Source organism: Xyrauchen texanus, chromosome 15 (genome assembly GCF_025860055.1).
Source record: "Xyrauchen texanus isolate HMW12.3.18 chromosome 15, RBS_HiC_50CHRs, whole genome shotgun sequence".
In the NCBI taxonomy this organism is placed as follows: domain Eukaryota; kingdom Metazoa; phylum Chordata; class Actinopteri; order Cypriniformes; family Catostomidae; genus Xyrauchen; species Xyrauchen texanus.
Genome location: NC_068290.1, coordinates 35933996 through 35954962, shown reverse-complemented (window position 1 = coordinate 35954962; position 20967 = coordinate 35933996). Strand labels below are relative to the sequence as shown.

At 38.0% G+C, this 20967-nt stretch overlaps 1 protein-coding gene across 1 annotated transcript; it reads right to left on the bottom strand.

Annotated features, from left to right (window-relative positions):
* Positions 1-353: 353 nt before the first annotated feature.
* On the bottom strand, positions 354-9073 carry LOC127655454 (neurensin-1-like). The gene is made up of 3 exons (XM_052143282.1): positions 8959-9073; positions 6132-6338; positions 354-2649 (listed from the first exon to the last, which is right to left on the bottom strand). Exons 2-3 carry the CDS (start codon positions 6327-6329, stop codon positions 2251-2253), a joined length of 597 nt encoding a protein of 198 aa, XP_051999242.1. The 5' UTR covers positions 6330-6338; positions 8959-9073; the 3' UTR covers positions 354-2250.
* Between the last annotated feature and the right edge of the window lie 11894 nt (positions 9074-20967).

Here is a 20967-nt window from a genome sequence, read left to right as displayed (position 1 = left end):
AAAGGAACCAATTAAGTCAATTGAGTGATACAGGTAGGTATCATGTTAATTATTCATGTAAATATTCTCACTAGTGTGTTCGTTTTTTATTCCATTGGTCAGTAGACTTATTATCATGGCAATGAGCCATAGGCATACATTAAATCAATCAATACTAATGACTTTCTTATAGTTGACTATGGGAAACAAAGGTAGTTTAACAGAAAAAAACCCCATTGTACTTCAGTTTGAACTATTAATGTACATTGATTGTTTCCAAGCCATAAAACAGTATAGAAATACAAACTTTGTTCAATTTGCAAATTCATAGCAAACAAGCAAGAAAAAAAACACTCGATAACAGACAATGGTGGTAACAAACATTTATGTTTATTCTGTTTTCTGAAAAACAGACATGTTCCAAGAGTACAAACTGCTACATAACATTTTTAATACTTTATCTTTCCTTTCCAAAATTTGACTGCTCAAACAAAAAGCTTTTATATTTTGAGAGAATTACAGACGTTGCAAACGACACACTTCTGTAAAGTCACAATCGATGCCATGTCAATTTAAGTCATTTTAAACAATTGGCTCTAAATTAATGCAAATTATTGTAACAGCTCGTGATTTTCATATATTTTAGACTTAATTTGCTCCAGTATACCTTGATGAGAGATTAAATGAACTTTTAAATAGTTTATACTACCCTGTGTTCAGTGTGAGAGGTTCATAAAATTAGCAAGCCTTTACATTTCCAAAATTTTAATGCACCGCTCGATATGGAATAAGCATAAAAATCTTAATTCATAGTCAATGAATGACAAAAATAATTATAATTTCAGGAAAAGTGTATAATGTTTTTGAACTGTGTGATCATGCAATATTTGCTCTAATCAAAGTGAATAATATGACTCAAATAAAGTACCTACACAAAATACATTTTCTAAGGATTTACATTTTTAAGAATTGATGCCACAAATATTTGTGACAAAACATTTGGGGGAAAAAATGTAGGGTTGAAACAGACAGTGAATGTGATAGCACACCACGGCAGTGGAGCTACCATGAATCCAAACAGCACCACAAGAAAGTACAGGCCGTACAAACCAAACACGGAAAGAAAGAAAAAGTGGCATTATCTTCAAGCACATGGAAACTCTTAATAGGCTCTGCTCCAATGAGTGTAATTACCTACAGACAGTGACTGGGCTTAATGCTCTCTTGAGAAAATGGAGGCTGAAGCAAGAATTATGTGCTACACAATGAGATGATATTACAGAATCCCACAGGCCTCTCTTGACGTTAATCTATTTTTGCCCTTGATATTGCAAGTGATGATGCATTTGAGTAGGAAGGAGAGATGCATGGTATTGAGATGATGCCGCAGTGTGAAATTGTAGCTTCAGCTGTCTGAAACACATTGTGTTCTGTCAAGTAACTAATGATTGACTGTAGCAATAGACAGTACAGCGTTAGGTTGGGAGAGAATTTGAGAAAATGTGTGCCTTAGGTGATGGAAATGAGCCAATGTGAAGGGTTTTGAACAAGCAGTGAAAATTGTTTGTAGTTTCCATTGACAGATGTTGGTAAGGTAGAGATGATGAATCAGCTAGTAACACACAAGGTCTTGATATAATTTTTGCTTGTTTTATGAGTTTTACCAAGTTACTTTCAATGTGTAATATAACTCATTGTCATATATCAAGATAGGAATTATGATTGTGAATCTATGTAAATTTTCCCTATACTGGGGAAGTTGTAAAGCATCATAAACTACAAAGATTATTCTGGTTAATTTTTAAGATTGAAGGTTGAGTGTAATGGAGAAACCATTCTTGCTCAATTGATAATGTTTGCATTGGTATGCATAATTAATTTCAGCCACATGCTTTAATGCCTCTTAAGAATATGTCAGAAGTTGCTCTTTAAAACAGCTGCCCAGTGATCATAGATTTTTTTTGTTTCCTAGCAGTTGTTATTAGCGATCGGCGTAGCACATGAGTATATTTGTGCTGCATATCTTTATTTAGGATCAGCAGTTACCAGTGTTGTAGCTTGATAATCTACAGGTTACAGTTACGTTAAAGCCTTATCGCCATAAATACTCTTGGTACTCTTGGTCAATATAGACAAATGATATTCATCAGAGAAAGTGCAGTGTTATCTATCTCTACTGTTCCTGGAACTGCCGTTTAGTTTGAAACCATTTGAAACCCAGTTAGCTGATGTTTAACAGGGGGTGCTTCAGTGGTAAAGGGGGGGCAGAGGTCAGGTCTCTGCCCCGGGTTGGACATTCTGCACCTTAGAGAGAGTGACGGGCACTTTACCCTCTCCTGGGGTAGGAGCGCGAGTGATTGGTTGAACGGAAGCCTGGATCTCGGCTAAACGCTCTTTGAAACGTTGTTGCAGTTGGAGCTCTTCTTTCGAGGTACCCTGAGAGCAAGCGGCCAGCAGCAGCCCCACTGCCATACCGCTGCCACCCACGCAGAAAAGCACGGCTCCAGCCAGCTTACAGGCGTCCAGTGCCCGGTTAAAGCGTACAGCACGGCCATCCACAAACAGCAGCTCATCTTCACCAAATGCTTCTAGCCGAGGGGGAGTAGCATAGCCCACCAGCAGCACTGATAACCCGGCTACAAGAATCAGAGCTCCCAACGCGAGACAGACCTGAGATATACATGTCAAGAGAAAGAAAGAGAAAAATAACTGTATTATTTTTAATACTAAGTACAAGTTTTGAGTTTAGTATGATTCGAATTTTGTGACACCTTGTTATATTCAAGTGCACATAAATACCGTTGTCACTTTTTTGTACAGACATAAATCTCTTTTCCACCACTGGGCTGAACGGTTCTGAACACGGTGTGTAACGTTTCCAGAAAATAATGCAAAATGGAATTTCACCAGTAAATGAGAAGCTGAACTCACTGTTGATTCTAATAAAGTTTGCTGTTAGCACACTGTTAAGTTAATGTTATACTATAATAAGCACAAACATTCATATAAGTCACACTTGATCAAAATCATGTTGTTGAAAAAACAAAAACAAACATAAAATGCATCTGTATAGTTATACTGACAGAGGTTGCATATGGCAGACATTATGACCCTGGTGCAGCCGCCTCTCTTCCCTTTAGCCGCATAAAGGGCAGGCACACTACACTTGTAACGCTTCATTGACACATGACGAATCTATCTTTTTGAAAAAAATCTTTAAAGTGAACAAATCATTCTTGTTCACCTCTATACACTGACTCATATTTCTCGTTCACTGATGAAATCTCTTTTTCGAAGCCAATGTGCTCTATTTTGAAGCATGACATTCTATGGGGGCGGGTTACAGTGCCGGTGTGAATTTTCAAACTCTTTCTCACGTTTCCACTGCAGAAAAGGCTGTTCTATCAGGAATACTTGCAGACTTGAGTGAAATTGAAGATTATATTTATTTGATGAATATAAAACAGAAAGTAATGTCTCTCTCTTTGGCGTAGGCTCCATCTGGCAGTCCGAAGAAGTTGAACTTTGAACCGTCATATCCTGTCGGAGATAGGAGGCAGGGGCGAGGAGCCTACCCCCGTGCGGGACGGGACGCAACCTGTGGTGGTGGGGTGGTGGAGGTAGCCGTGTTAGCACAATGAAACAGCAATGTGATAGATTGTGAGCAGACTTATAAAGCAATGGCTTACATGTGATTGGCTGGGAATTACCCAACTAATGGTGCGCTGATGTACAGCTGCTAGTCTTCCCGCTAGAACTATGCTGTGCTTACATTTCCAGGGTGGAAAAACACAAAGCTTGCTGGTCTCTATGCAGAAACCGATTATGGCAGGGGTCCGAGGGCAGGATAATATTTCATGACCAGGTAAAATTTTCCAATCAACAACAGTATCTACCATCTGCAGCAAGGAGTGCATTTTCACTCTATAATAACAATAAAAAACCCACAAAAATGTCAGACATCAAAAGCATTTAGGAAATGAGCACTCTGCTTGCGATATGGTCTTCTATATAGATCCAAGATAAACTAAAGTGATTGCAAAGGAAAAAAATATCTACACTGAGAAATGGCAAGAAATGATGCACACAGGCTTCATTCGGACAACTGACCAAATCATAAACAAATTGAGAGTACAAGGAGCATAAGAGAACCAAGCAAAAGTGGCAGTTGAGGAAGCACGACAAGCCTGCTAACTGGCCAGGGCATTGAATTCAGTCTGTCTCGCTTGAGATAAACACATACACAAAAAGTGTATACATAATAATGTAATTACCTGTCGTCTTGAGCGTAGTATTTACATTTACATTTACATTTACATGCATTTGGCAGATGCGTTTATCCAAAGCGACTTACAGTGCACTTATTACAGGTACAATACCCCTGGAGCAGCCTGGAGTTAAGTGCCTTGCTCAAGGACACAATGGATCGAACCAGCGACCTTCTGATTAACAGTTATGTGCTTTAGCCCACTACGCCACCACCAGTATCATCTCTGGCAATCTTGTTTAGCAATAACATTGGACTGCATTTCTCTGTATGTTTAAATATGTCCTCAAAGAACAGGGGTAAAAGCTGTACATAAACACCTTGATGTGACATGTTTTATTTTATGGGCAGGTGAGGTAGTCATGGAATACTAGCACATAGCTACATAACCCATTATGTCACACTTTGGCTCCCAAGTCAGTGGAAAACCAAGGCCAGTTTATGTGGAAACAGCCGAGCACAGGCTCAGCATGAGAACCCACGCCATTTCGGTGGAAAAGGTCTGTCATCTCGTTCGTGAACGAGGATTTGCTGACTGATTGAACGAGAGAGGGCATGTCGTTCGTTCAGTTCGGCATGTGAGTCAGTCTTGATAAACATTGAGAGAATGGAGTGAAATGCACTAAGACAGGTTTATAGTTATAAACAAAACATTATGCCCAATTTATGAATGTTTAAAAATGATCTGATTGTATGTGATATAATATGTGTTTTGGTGTGGAGTGTATTTGGCCACACAACATCACTTACGTATAAACCATGTAAATAAGTCACATCTGACTATAAGTCGCAGGAATGTGCAAAGGATGGACCTCAAAGACTTTTAGTCATTAATCGTATAGTTCATACACGTTTTTCATTTAAACACAAACCCTTAATACTTACTTAGTTAATTCGTTTAAGCCATGACTTGTACTATACATGAATACTGTAACTAATATTTGCATTCTATTCTTGCTGTTTAACCAGAGGGGAACGGCCCCCCACAGTGAGCCTGGTTTCCCCCATGGTTATTTTCCTCCATTAACCAATATTCATTTTATGAAGTTGTGTGTTCCTTGCTACAGTCGCCTTTAGTTTGCTCACTGGTGATCTAAATACAAATTATTTTTTTTACCTATTTAATTAATTATTTAAGGCACAATTTACAATCACATTTTTATCAAACTGCACAATGATGACGTCATCATCTGTTATAGCGTAATTTTATGTAAAGCTCCTTTGAAACAATGTGTATTGTGCAAAGTGATTTATTGCAAATAAACCATTCCAATGATAACCCAACAGAAGTATGCATTGCATTCACAACATTGCCAGAAGGGGCACAATAGCGATCCACAGTGTGAACTGATCGCTTCTAAGGTGAGTTTTCTCTTTCAAGTCAACTACTGTCATGGCAAAGCAACAATTTAGAGATAATATTGCTGAGCAAGTAAGGTAAAATCAATATATTTATAGCAGTTTACCTGAATATTAACAAATCCAATTTCATTGCACGTACTTTTGAAGTTACACTAACTCTTTCGCCCCCTTCAGTACATATGTTATGTATCTTCAGCTGAACCGTGTGTTGGCCTAATGCTCGTATCTGCATACACATACTTGTGTAAAGTATGTTTGTGGTCTTATCCATGAAGGTTACATGCTGCCTTGAAATTAGACCAAAATGAGGTATCTTAAATGGCAGCAAAATTTTCCTGCCAAATGCCGAATGTTTGGGGCAGTCTTCGTGTTAGGATCATGCTTTAATACCTTAAAATGCTGACTAGGTAGGAAGCTCACTAGGTTTTGGAGCAGATCCATAGCCTGTCTGTTTATACTGTATATTAAGATAAAGAACCATATCCCAATGCTTTACATAAACAGTTGAGAGCGGACCGCTCACCTTCCAGAGGACAGAGCTCCAGCGACTAGGCGATCTCTGTGTCTGAAAATCTTCATCGCGCTCCCAGATGGATGCGGTACACTCCTCGTAAAACTGGTGCAGATAGGAACGCACCCCGTAACCTTGGTAACCACTGCTGAGCGCACCATGGCCCTGCTCAGCATAATCTGACCCACAAATCTCTGAGCAAGAAGTCATCCTTCACATCTGCACACACACATAAACACAGACACGAAACATTTTGTTATGAAACATCCAAATATACACTAATAATTGTAAGTACTACAACAACTGGTTTTATCCCAAATTATGATATTATTGTAGATGAATATGAACCCTTTTATTCAAAGTAAATGAAGGGAATTTCAACCTGCACTGAAATAAAATGAGGTCTCTCCTAGGACAAAAACATGTTGTGACTGATTGTATCTGAATTGTCATTGTAAATAAAATTTTTTAGGTTAATGAATGTTTATGTATGTAAATCAATTAGATGTTGAGCTATTGCAGCAATACTGTTGCAAACAGAAAGTTCCTGCAACTTTAAACAGATTTTAGATTTTCAGTAGTGTTCAAATGTTCAATGTTTAGGAAATTCTTATATTTAAACATTTGGCAGACACTAACAGTAACTTTCACTCAAGGTCTCCATTTAAACAGTATGCGTGTTTCCAGGCAATCGAACCTATGACCTTGATGTAGCTAGTGCCATTGCCACTGCAATGTCAATAAGGTCAGCTTTTGCTGAGATGCCTTTTAGGTCCATTTGGCTTCACTGAATTGGAGTGAATCTGTTCCTTTCCTGTTGTGCATGCTTATTAGATTTAACTTGTGCACTATTGCTCAGAAAATATAGCCTACGTGTTTGTGCTTAAAGGTGCACTCAAAGGTGTCATTTGTTTTCCTCCAATTTTGGGACACTTTTTAAATATTTTAGCACTATTTAGCATTTCATTCTTATTTTCCAGAACATTCCATTTTACAATGTATTCATTTTGACATAACGGATCATATTTTGCAATCATAAAAAGTTAAATTCAGCCACTGTTCATGAAATACTGCAAAGAGTTCAAAACAAGACCATAAAACATAAACTGTGCTCAAATTAGAAGATGATGATAACGTAAACTGAGTAATCTAATCACGATGATAAAACAATTGCTGTACTTAGGTCCTAAGACACTGTCACTTTGCACTAGGACAGGCATGTGCAGCAGAACATCTGTCTGGGTCTAACTTTGGCATCGTGCCTCAGTCTCTATGACACGTCATACATCAGCACAAAATGATACTAGCATGTTGAGAGCTATCTGATTGCTCGCTTCTATTCTCTCATCGTCTTTTTCTTTCAAATTTCTCTGCTAATGTCATTGTGGAGCTGTTGTTATGTTGAAATGCTGCAAGCTGTTCGGTTTGAGTTATTGCAGCTGCTGAGGTTCAGATATTAATATCTCTAAAAGCGGGTTTGTATGATGAGAGCACAGAGCTTAAGCAGGAGGAAATGAGGTGGTTAGCTTCCTGCAGAACACTGTAATTAAATCACGGTTCAGTGTGTACCTGCTGAAACTGATTAGGAAATGACTCAGCTTTCCCTCAGCATATGAATGACCCTCACTCACTCTCTCACTCACTCTCTCTCTCTCTCTCTCTCTCTCTCTCTGTGTGTGTGTGTGTGTATCACCTTCTTTCCACTTTATTTGTTTTATAGATTTTAATGTTAAGACTCGTTTTATACTTAGTGATTTTACAGAGATACATTGTACACAGAAAATTAATCCACATTGGTATAGTTTTAACAGCATCGCTTAAATATAACCAAACTGCCACAATCCAATTAATGTCATTATGTACAGTACATATATAGTATTTCATACATTTTGCTCCATGAATGTCTTTTATGGATGAATATTTTGAGGAATGTAATTACATGATCATGTGCAAGTATTGATGAGAAAACTGTAAATTAACTGTTGTAGAAAAGATATTTAAATCAGAAAATATGTAAGACTACATAGTGACATCCAGAAAAGGTAACTAGTGAAAATGCTTCTGTTCAGCATAACAATTTGACTGAAATGTTGACGTGAAAAATTGCACCCAAGCTGGCATTTACTCCACAAGTTTGTACAAAACCTGTTGATCCATGTTATTCCAGTATGATTTAAGAATATTACAAAGAGCATAAATACAGTATGTATATTTTGTTTTGTCCTCTCTTAGTTTATGTGAAGAGCAAGGGGTTTCCTCTAAAGTGATGTAGCTGTCCTTGGTGCTGAATCCTTACAGCTGTATAACGTCATACCTTACGCCATCCTGAGATCTTCATGTCATTCACTGATGTTCCTAAACATCTGAGACACTCTGTTCCCTAGAGACTACACTGTCTTGAGTGCTCTTTCATCTCATTATAGACCTCTAATTACATGATGGCAGTCTATTAATGGATGTTCCTTGTCTTATGTACGCACTAATGATTTATCTATCTATCTATCTATCTATCTATCTATCTATCTATCTATCTATCTATCTATCTATCTATCTATCTATCTATCTATCTATCTATCTATCTATCTATCTATCTATACAGTATCGTTATGGTCCAACATAACAGCACCAATAATAGATAGGACAACCGATATTAATGATCTAAATAGATGCATATTGAACCAGCGGTGACAGTCTAGCCATCAAATGACACGTTAATTACAGGTAAAGCATGACTCTCACATTTAGAACAAGATGTTCTCTGTAATAACAGCTATCGCAGTGGCTTTGAGAGGCTGCGATAAAACAGCGTTTTTCAACAAAAATGAATAAACGTGAATACCTGTCATAACCTGTCGGGAGAGTGATCGCAGGCTGCTGTTCTTCACTCTGCTCCCATCACTCTGCGCTCCAGCCGTCGATGAGTCTGACTCAAACCAGCGCACTGCGCATGTGTCACACCCACACCGAGAGAAGCGAAAGGTTGCATTCTTGACTAACGTGTTAAAAAAAGGAAGCGTTTCTGAGGCTCCTAGAAATGTGTGTTTGTGTGGGACAATCGCATTCAGACGTTCAATAGGTACAAATTATTTATTCAATGATTTAAGATAAACTGTCATTCCAGAGATATTAAACTGCTGAAAAAAAATCCGTGTCACACCAAAATAGTGAAGAATGACACTAGATATCACACACTCTTATTATTTTAAATAGTAGTTTAGTTAGTTAGCCATTTATCAGACACTCTTTTTCGAGCTTGTTATCAGCCATTTTTTCAGACAATAATATATATATATATATATATATATATATATATATATATATATATATATATATATATATATATATATATATATATATATAATTATTTTATTGTTATAACATACAGGTATTTAATTGCAAATTGGAACACTCTCCATGAATCAACCTGGTGTTAAATACCTTCTTCAAATGCAGAATTATGTTTCCATTAACTCTTCAGTTCCAGGGTGAGCCCTTCTTGGGATAAAACTTGCAACATTTGCATTAATTGCAAAGATGCTTAACCATTAGACCACCACCACATTAAGAAATTGCACACACACACACACACACACACACACACACACACACACACACACACACACACACACACACACACACACACACACACACACACACACACACACACACACACACACACACACACACACACGTTGTGTTTCCATGTTTTATGGGGACTTTCCATAGACATAATGGTTTTTATACTGTACAAACTTTATATTCTATCCCCTAAACCTAACCCTACCCCTAAACCTAACCCTCACAGAAAACTTTCTGCATTTTTACATTTTCAAAAAACATAATTTAGTATGATTTATAAGCTGTTTTCCTCATGGGGACTGACAAAATGTCCCCACAAGGTCAAAAATTTCGGGTTTTACTATCCTTATGGGGACATTTGGTCCCCACAAAGTGATAAATACACGCTCACACACACACACACACACACACACACACACACACACACACACACACACACACACACACACACACACACACACACACACACACACATATATAAAGTAAGAAATAAAGGTATGAAATTATTGAGAGTACTACATGCAGTAACTTATTTGAGATAAATATCAATGAGCCAAAAGCTAGATCTGTGTATGTACACAGATAATGTGTATATCTTTGTACATATAGCCTTTGTGTCTACTCCATATAGCCTTTGAGTCTCCTGATTGTCAGATTTTTCTTCTGACAACCCCCCAGTAATCCCACATTAGTACTCTAGAGATTCAGAATGGATCACAATGGTGTCAAAGACTGTGCTTAAATTTGCCAAAATCTGCAATCAAAGGTTTCAACAGGAACTCAAACATTTCAGACACAACTATTCCCAGACCAGTTATCAGAATTTAGTTATCCACATCAATTGTATAGCTCTATTCTCTTGCTCTATGTCAAGAATTGTCTCATTTTTATTTCTTTTAAGGAATTTGAGGAGAAATTACTGAGACAAAGTGTATCCTGAAATAAAACCGAGTACTCTATTAGCGTCCTGAGCTATGTATGAGCAATACAATTTTCCTCTAACTACATGTGGAAAGACTGTGACTTGCATGTGACTCATCGACATTAAAGTATTCAAAACACCTTCTTGTGCGTGTCACAGCATTTCATGTAAAAACATATTTACACATTAATAAACATTGATCACAGCTTCCTGTTAGAAATCAAATTGGCCAAATAGATCAAAGTAAAATCCAGTGCCCAGGTGCAATAAACATCTTTAAGAAAATCTTGAGGTATAATTTTAAATGTTTTATCACTAAGGATTAAGTTTATTTTTGCAACTGGCTTCAGCCCATTAGTTTAGTTTAGATTAGATTCTATGCAATTTATTACATTTAAGCTGCTAATCAATATTAAATAAGGGCTTCCTACATTTTTCTTATATGAACTTAACCCTTTAAAATACTTCTCTGACCACAGTATTCCCTACAGATTGGTTTTATTCCAACTGTAGTATTTCTTCACACTAGTGATTTATTTACTACTGATTAATTTGTTATGTGCTTTAGGCCAAAAGCGTGCCACACATAATGCAGTCTTTATATGTTTACAAATGACTAATCAATTATCCCCTTTTCAATCAAATTCTCCCACACATTGTACCATGCCAAGTTTCATGCTGTTGTCAGGTCCAGATTGAGTTTGGCTGCAATCAGCACTGTGGCAACATTTATATTGCTCTGATCTTCTTTTCTGCACTATTTTGTATTATCCCTTATATGTAGACAAAATTTTCAAGAGCAAATCGTTTTCTTAAAAAATTATGTCCACATATATTGACAGCGGGACTAAGTTATAAAATTGTAAATAATACCAAGCTATAGAAAGTCAGATTTTTTTTCATCAAATTGTTTATTATATTTCTAGTGTTCTAGTGTTGGTTATTTATGTTTTTTAATAATTACAGACATTACAGACTGTAATCATATCAGTAACCTTATAAAAGCTATATAAATCTTCATGAAGAGGGTCCCATAATGGGGGCTGCCATGTTATGATCACATGACCAGCCAAATACTACTCGCTTAATCTTAGTAACTGCCCAGTTATTTGCCACTTTCACTTATGGATTAAAGTAATTGTGGATGACTGTGAATAGTGTATTTCTACAATGACATCTGAAACTGAAAACTATTGAACACTACTAGGTGTTACTGTAAGTCCAAATGAAACAAACCAAAAAGTTATAGAGTTCAATTTTAATGTTGAATGTTATTAAAAAAAACTAACAATGTTTTTTTTTTTTTTTTTTTTACTTTTGAGGGAATAATGTCCTAATATGCATGTGGACATCATGAATGGATAGCTGGCTGACTGGCTGGATGGATATAGTGTTGAGTTCAAGTCCACCTTAGTCGAGTCCGAGTCGAGACCGAGTCCATAACAGGCCGAGTCGAGTCTGAATGAATTTGTTCATGAATCCAAATTAAAATTGTGACCATAAACTCAACATCAATATTTTAAGCTTATTTTAAACTCCACAACTAAGAAAAACAGTCTGTTGATATAAATGTAACAAAACACCTTTGTTGCATTTTATATATACATTTTATGATTAGTTTCCTGCTGAACAATCTTCAATATGCTTTCTGAATGAAAGCATACGCTTTAGGTGTATTAAGACAAAACTGTCATTCAACACAGTTCTTATTGTGTTCTGTTGACATTTCAATTATTTATTGCTTTTTCCCCTCCACTCAAACATAGACCAAAGAAAGTGAAAGCTGCTTTAGTCATTACAACCAAGGTTATTATGTTTCAAATTTTTATTAGTTTTTATTTCTACTTCATTTTCAATTTGTCAATTTAATTTAATTTAGTTGTATTTAAAATGATCCCTATATAAAGAAATAATAGTCTATACTGAGATTTCTTTCTGAACCTTTTTCTCTTTCTGCTGACTGATTTGGGAAAATACAGTACATACAAATGAGTCAACACAATAGTAATTAGCACTCGCTGAGAAGTGACGTCTCACGATTTGACTGCAAATGCTACATCCAAAAACACTGGAAAAGCCCAGTGATAATATAAGGGCCATGTCATCACGGACATTAATTTATTGTTAATTTTCGGGAAACAGCACAATGCAGGGCAGTGCTGCTCCTGTACCTAAATCCCTGATGCGTCCATGTGCATCTCGCAGCAGCTGCAGTAGATGCAGAAAATGTATATTTGATTGAGCAGCAGCCATGGTGGTCTGCAATCAGTCTGAAATCTTTAAATACCAACCAAAGAAAGTTTAATTGCAAAAACATGGAGAATAATAATTTTGAGTCATAAATTTAACAGAATTGTCCTTCAAAAGTGTCAGTCAGAGATGTAGGCTAAAAAAAGACGTGTAGAAGTTACCCGGTGGTTAACAATAAACATTTTATAAAATAAAATAAACATTTCAAATAAAAACATCATAACCAACTAAATTAATCTCGTAACATGAAGTTTAGCTTCATACACAACTCTGTCATCGAATAATACATTTATTTTATAGTCTATAATTAAATTATAAACAAAAAAATGTCACTTCCCAAAATATCCTAATATTTTATTGTGCATGGTTGAATGTTGTGAATGGTGGACAAGTGCTGTAAAATAATATATATTAAGCAGCCCGTCAATGCTTTGAAAATAGTAAATCAATAATAAATAGGTGCTGTTTATCTGTTTAGAGTTGCTGTCTGCTTCAGCAATAATGCTTTTTTCCTGACCATTTAAAAAGTTACATGGTTAATTCATCAAGCTATTATGGACCAGTTCAAGCTTACAAAACTGTGTGGACCACAAGAGACTGAAGAAGTGTATATACTTTACACATAAAATACTTAAAGTTGCAATATGTAAGTGTAACATCTAGATGTGTTTTTGTTCATGTTTTGTTTATGTCCTTTATTTTGAAAAGTTTGTTCATGTTCCATGCCATGTCTTATTCCTGTTTCCTTGTCATGTGATCTGTCTGTTTCCCTCAATGTTCATGTGTCTTGTTTTCATTGGTTTTAGTTTATTGTCTTGTTTTCTTGTTTAGAGTTCTGTTTGTTCATTGGCTTATGTTTCCCCATGTCCATGTATTTAAGCCCTCATGTTTGCCATTGTCTCTTGTCTAGTATTGATGTCATTCATGCCATGTTCATAGTCAAGTTTATGGTTTTTTCAAGTTTAGTCAAGTTCATGGTTGTTTTGTTTTGATTCACGTTTTTAGTCAGGGTTTTTGGATATTACATTTTTTAATAAACTGCACTTGGATTCTTCAATTCATCGTGTCATCGTCATTGCCATTGCCTGCTAGAAACGTTACAGTAAGATTCAGAAAACCTTGTTATTAATGATACGTGTGGCTTTAAGTGAACTGCAGCCAGCTACCTGTTGCTCGTGCACAAACTCCATAGGGACGTGAGCGAGCGAGCATCAGCCAAAACAATGATGTAAGGTAGAAAGAGACTGAACATTATCTATCATGCTGACAGATGAGGTATATTAAAATAATTGGAAGCGCAGCGTAGTTCTAGCGGGAAAACTTGCAGCTGTACATCATCATATCATTAGCTGGGTAATTCCTAGCCAATCGCATGTAAGCCATTGCTTTATAAGTCTGCTCACAATCTATCACATTGCTGTTTCAGTGTGCTAACATGGCAACCTCCACCACCCCACCACCACCAGTTGAGCCCTGTCCCGCACGGGGGTAGGCTCCTCGCCCCTGCCTCATATCTCCGGCAGGACATGACGGTTCCGGGTACAACTCCCTCGGACCGCCGGACGGGGCCTATGCCAAAGAGAGAGACATTACTTTCTGTTTTACATTTATCAAATAAATGGCATCTTAAACTTCACTCAAGCCTGCGTGTCTTCCCGATAAAACAGTTATGATTGTTTTATTACAAACTTTGAGACTAAACTAAAACGACTTAATAGCTAACATAGCACACTGATACACACAAACTACCGAACTGATACACACAAACTACCAGACAGTGCACTTTTGTTATGTTGCACTATTGTATGTTTTGTTGTCATATGTTGTACTATGATCAATAAACCAGCGTATTTGCTAACATTTATCCTGTATACCTGACTTTTAGTATAAAGAGAAGATCGTTGAAATTATTTGAAAGTTACAAAGCAAGGTAGCTTGCAATTCATCAGCGTTAGCAGACTAGATCAAGTTAGCTAAATTTACACAGATCAATCCTTATGGCACTATATTTCACATGCTTTGCAGTTATGTAACTTAGCTGTCCAATAAGACAAACACCAATTCAGGGTTGGTTTTGATCCCCAAAACCGAACGAAGGTCCCTCCAGTAATCAAATGCCCTGCTGATGTTCACTGTAGTTCCCTATCTGTCACTCACTTGATGTTATGTCGATGTAGTTACACTAGGGGTCGTCCTTAAAGCCCCAAACATCTTTTGATCTTTGATAAAATGGCAATGGGAATTGGCAAGTGGAATTTGCATGCCACTCCCCTGAACATACAGGGATAAAAGGAGCTGGCTCACAACCACACATACGCAACCCCCTTGTGCACAGATTGAGTGCAGAGAACACCCCTGGGTGCTTCGACAGCTTAAAAGAGTATATATTCTTGCAAATAGAAGAGTATATTTTCTCTAAAACGTCTTTTTAAAGACGACTTTCTGTCTGTGTGTAATTCCTGGTTGCGGTCGTTACCTTTCCGTTTCCGACGGCCACGATCACTGTCTCACGTGCCTGGGCGCTGCCCACGTCTCACTGTGAGAACGTGACCATGGCAATGTTTGCTCGGCAAACGATCTTGCCCTCTGGGTGATGAAGATAATGGTGCGGACTCTCGGGCAAGCGATATCCACCCTGGTGTTCCCAGGCTGGCCTATTCTGCGACACCGTCGAGGACTTTGCCCAGCAGTTCTCGGCGGTTAAGGAGCAGACGGAGGCTATTATACATATCCTGCCTGTGCACGTCGCCACCCCATCTGCATGTTGCCAGGGCCGTCACCCTGCAGCGACGACACCGGCTCCGCCACAGCCCAGGCCAGTGGCCTGACCCCGGCGTAGAGCCACACATGTGAAGTAGACGCCCCCATCTCATGCACCACTGCCAAGAACCAGTGGAAGGCTTCTAAGCGCCCCTGAGACAGGAGACCCAGGTACGTAGAGGTGAACCGCTGCAGACTTGGAGCTGATAATAAGACCACTTAAGGCCGGGAGGAGAATCTTTTGTTCCCTTTTCTTCTAACTTCTGCCAACATACCCGAGGGGCTGCGGTACCCACATTCACAGAAAATGAGCAGTTTCTTCACTCACTGGGTCACACACCCAGTGTTTACAGTGGTCGTTGTCACAATCGCCAGACACTGCACATTTACAGCAGGCACAGTGCTGCGGAGGTGGACCCCCGCCCCTGCGTGCCCAGCTGTGGCACAAACACACCCACGCCCAGGCAGTTGTGATGGATTACAAGGACGGTTCCCCTCCTCCCCCGTTGCTGACCGGACCTATGGTGGGTAAATGCTTTGATGTCTCCTGACATCCCGACACTCTGTCGGACTATCCGCATGCAGGGCGGCGGCATTCTCGCCATTCACTGAGGTAAAACGGATGCCGCTGAACCTAGGCAGACGACTGGCAAACTGAATCGCATAGACAAGTTGGACGGTCCTGGTCAGCCATCGCAAAAGGGGAGGCAATTGTGTGGAAATGCGTCACATGGTCTTACTGAGTCTTGTCGGCAGTGTCGCATGTGGAGAAGTCCCCATGGTAGGTCCAACCCAGAGGGGTAGAGCTCTACAAACATGGCAACTGTTGGCAGAGGGGGGCTCAGCCCAAGGAAGACACGGGTTTACCAATGGGGAAACCGTCTTGCGGATGATACATAACATGGGGTTACAAAAAGGTAACCAGGGCATGTGGAGCAGCAACTACTGTGAACACGGCTGGGGGATAAAAAGTGCACGTCTCCCCCATCAGGAGGGAAAAGGCACTGTACACAAGTGGTACACCTAGCCAGTTGTCCCGCAAACATACATGTTCGTACCTGACAACACACAGGATGAAACCGGTTTGCCCGTCTCGCACCGCCAGTCCAAGTTACACAGTTCAGCTAGTTGTGCCGTTTTGTATAGGGACAACTAGTTTCACCACATTGACACAACGTTGAGTGAGTGACAGATAAGGAATGTCCTGGTTACTTTTGTAACCTCAGGGAATGAGACATTGTGTCCCTCCTGCCACAACACTGAACTACCCGCTAAAATTGTCAGGACCTTGTCTCGGCTCCTCAGCACGAAACCTGTATGAGTGGTTGCGAACCAGCTCCTTTTATACCCGTATGTGCGGGAGAGTGGCATGCAAATTCCTCTCGCCAATTCCCATTGGCCTTTTCTCAAAGATCAGAGGTGTTTGGGTCTCTCAAGAGTGACCCCTAGTGTCACTCCATCGACACAACATCTCGTTCCCTCTATCAGGCAATTGAGGTTTCGAAAGTAACCAGGACATTTTTGCTCGACCACGATCACATTCCTGCTTAGCCAGACGGGATTCAGTAGAAGGCTCTCGGGAGAGTGCATAAATGTCACACAGGGTTGGGAAGTAACGAAATACATGTAACTGGATTACATATTTAAAACACAAATTATATGTAACTGTATTCCACTACAGATACAATTGAAATACTTGGTAATCAGAATACAGTTACATTCAAAAAGTGTTTTGATTATTGAAGAGATTAATTAGCATTTTATTGTCATTTGTTTCATTTAATATTTAGTCCTCTCAAATGGAAAACATTTACAGTTTACAAATAAATGATGTGATCCAAAGTGCATTTGAACAGCGGTAAAACACTTTCTTATGATGTGTTACATTCATACGAGCAGACAAAGAAGTATGTTTGAAGTAAGTTTGGAGCAGAAAAATAGAAATAAACCTTGTGTAAATTGTCAGCTTTACGCTAAGCTAAAATGCTATTTCTAGCCATTTTACATAAACGTTACCAGACACGATCCTATTTTTTTTTATCAAGAAATTCATGTTAGATCATAATTTCTTTTTTGTAGTAAGACCTTTGATATTAGGGCAAAAATCATATTATTGATAATAGTTTTTGCATTGTTTTCAAGTAAAAAAATCATAAAATCTTTAAAACAAGATCATTTTGATTGATCTTGTTTTGAAACAACACTGCATAAGATATTTAGGCTTTTCAGAGAATGTTTTTTAAACATGTGTATTTTTTCTTACTGTACTGGCAGAATTTTTATAATCAAAACAAGGGAAAAAAATCTACCAGTGCTGAAGAAGTAATCCAAAGTATTTAGAATACATTACTGGACTTGAGTAATCTAACAGAATACTTTACAAATTACATTTTACAGCAGGTATTCTGTAATATGTAGTGGAATACATTTCAAAAGTAACCCCCCCAACCCTGATGTCACATCCTTTGGATTTTCCCGGCAAAACCGAACTGCTCCCTTCGCATAAAAATCAGTCTACAGGCTTTAATAGGTAACCTAGGGAGTCCGGGAAGGGCTAATTTTTTAATTTGCGTTACAAGCCGTTCACACATTGGCAATTTTTTTTTTAATACTACAGGAAAATTGTTACATACTGTACCTTTAATAGCCAATATAATCTTACTTTTATGTATTTTTATTTCAATATGCTGTTTTCAGTAAACTGTGAGACACATGATGTGGGTGACTTGATTCAATGAAGTTCTTGATTTTAAGATTTGTCTTGGCTGCACAAAAGCCACATGCAATTTTACCAGTTGTCAGGTCCTGTTTCATGTTAAACTGCCTTGTTTAGTTTCTATTACATTGGATACGTACCCATCTTTATATTTTCATCATGCCAGCCACCTCGATAGTCAATGTTATACAGTAGTCTCTGTAGTAACATGCAAGTGTAGTGGTTGACTAATGAGTGTGCCTGTGTGTATGCGTATGTGTGTATGCGTGTGTTTGCTTAAACACGGTGAAACAACTCTGGCTATGTCTATGTCTATGACTTCAGGGGCTAATACAGCTGCATTCAGACAGAGATCTGTTTATAAATAAATTAATTATCAAAAATGTCATGGCTGGTCTCTGAAAAAAATCCAGAGTCCCAAAGGCTTGAGTCAGAGTCAAGTCCGAGTAAAAATGCATCCGAGTCCGTGACAAGTCCAAGTCCATTAAAATTGGACTTGTGACGCGGACTTGAGTACCCCAACTCTGTGTGGATGGATAAATAAATATCTTGAATGCAAGATACATTGATACACTTTAGATACAAATGCTTACCAAATACATAACATTTTCTATTTTTTCTTAGCCTTCAATTAATTTGGCAGTCCAAAATAGGTTTATGCACCAAATATTTCCAATTTCATGGCATCTGTGTCATGTTTCCTCCGTCCCTGAAGGCTCCACCCATTGTCAAGCTCACACACACCACTGACTTAGTACACAGCGACTCTGTGTTTTTATAGTGGAAGCCACTATAGCAACCACTTAACGATCTGTTGCTCCAGTGAAGCTAATCCATCGTTAAGTGTACACAATGGATTCATGGAAGAAGAATCACCTTTTCAGAGAAGTTTATAGCCATCCTGACTTTTTTATAGCAGGTTATATATTTTGGTTAGGTACACAACACACAGTAGAAATCCTACTGATGAGTTGCATTTGAGTAGATTCTGTTTCATTCCCAATATTTACCTGTAAATTAACATACTGACCAGTGTGCAATCTGAGTTAAATAAAGAATTTTCTTTTGTTTTGATGTGGGGATTTCTGTCATGTTCTTCTAACCACTTTTCATTTCACAATAACATCGCTTTTAAGTACAGTGTCGGTGAAGTGTAAAATTGTTGGTGCTTAAATCTGAATGACTAACTGGCAATGAGGTTTGATTACAGGGTGCAGTATGTAACTTACCCAGTGTACTATTGCAGGTAAGTCACAGTAGTATCTGTAAGGAAATATTTAAATTTACATGCATCCTTATATCACAGAAATGCTTAGATCTGAAGTCAGTCCTTATTTCCAAGAATTGTGCGTTTTTGCACACGAGAAAATCTCTCTCTTTCTCTCGATCTGTCTCTATCTGTGAGTGGACAAGCTGTGCCTCTTTCATACCGTTTCTATGGTTACAATCACGGAAAGGTCACCTTCTGGAAGTTGCTCACGAGCATGCGCCACAGAATGACAGTTTGATAATCACACTTGCAATAATGCCTGATAAAAGCAGAATTCATTAGTGTACGTTTGTGTGTATTTGTGTGTGTGTGTGTGTGTGTGTGTGTGTGTGTGCGTGCACGTACATCATTCAGATGTGTTGAAAGACCCATGACACTTCATTATAAAGTCATATCTTGTCTCATAATCGGTTGCACTCTATATTAGCAGTACATAATTATTTAAAAATGGACTAATCTGTTTAGCAAGCATAGTTAAACATAAATGCAATATAGATTTTTTTCACATAAGGACAAATCTGAGAAAATATTTGAGAATAATACCTGCTGTATTTATTTCCTCCTTGATTATAATGTCGCGATAAATGCATTAATATATAACAGTTAAACCGTGAGATTGGCATTTACTGTAGAATCATCATATTCCTTTAAGCTGTGCCAAAATCCACTATAATTGCATTATGGACATGTGGGAATATAGTTCACCATTACATAACCTGCATGAACCTTTCAATCATTGAAAAATGGCTTCTTAACATTAATAATGGTAAAAATAAAATAAAATAATAATAATAAAGAGGTAAGAAGGTCTGTGGGCACTGAGACAACAGTGTGACATGTTCTGCCACCTAGTGGTTAATAATGGCATGCCAACACATTTCAGATTTCATAATACATCAATAAGTTAAAAGCAATACCGGTGTTCACAAGCATCTATATTTCAGCAAATGTGTATTTGTGGTGAAGAAGATATGAGTCACGCAGAGAAAGTGATTCATCAAGATTCCTGAAAGTACCATCAGTCAAAGAGACAAACAAAATAATCTTTATGTAAATGCACATATAATATTAGCCGATCTCTTTGTCTAATACTTGTAGCTAGAGGCCATTTTTCCCACCCTTCATACGGAAAATTATAAGATCCCTCACTTGAGTTGTTGTAATGGTAGAGTAATCATTTAATAACTAACCCCTGGATACCCAGTAATCAGGTTACCGCCCTAGAAAACCTCATCTTAATTTGAAAAACTCTAATGATAGTTTTGATTGGTCATCTGTCACCTCTCCATACTGATATATGTTGTTTTGATTCATTAGCCTTTGCCTCCCAGGGAGAGCATTACTTATGGTC

Excerpts from the sequence above, each read along its gene's own strand:
- LOC127655454 (XM_052143282.1), bottom strand. The coding sequence starts at position 6,329 with ATGACTTCTTGCTCAGAGATTTGTGGGTCAGATTATGCTGAGCAGGGC. Across the intron at positions 2,650-6,131 it reads GGAGCTCTGTCCTCTGGAAG|GTCTGTCTCGCGTTGGGAGC; the intron begins GTGAGCGGTCCG and ends TGTATATCTCAG.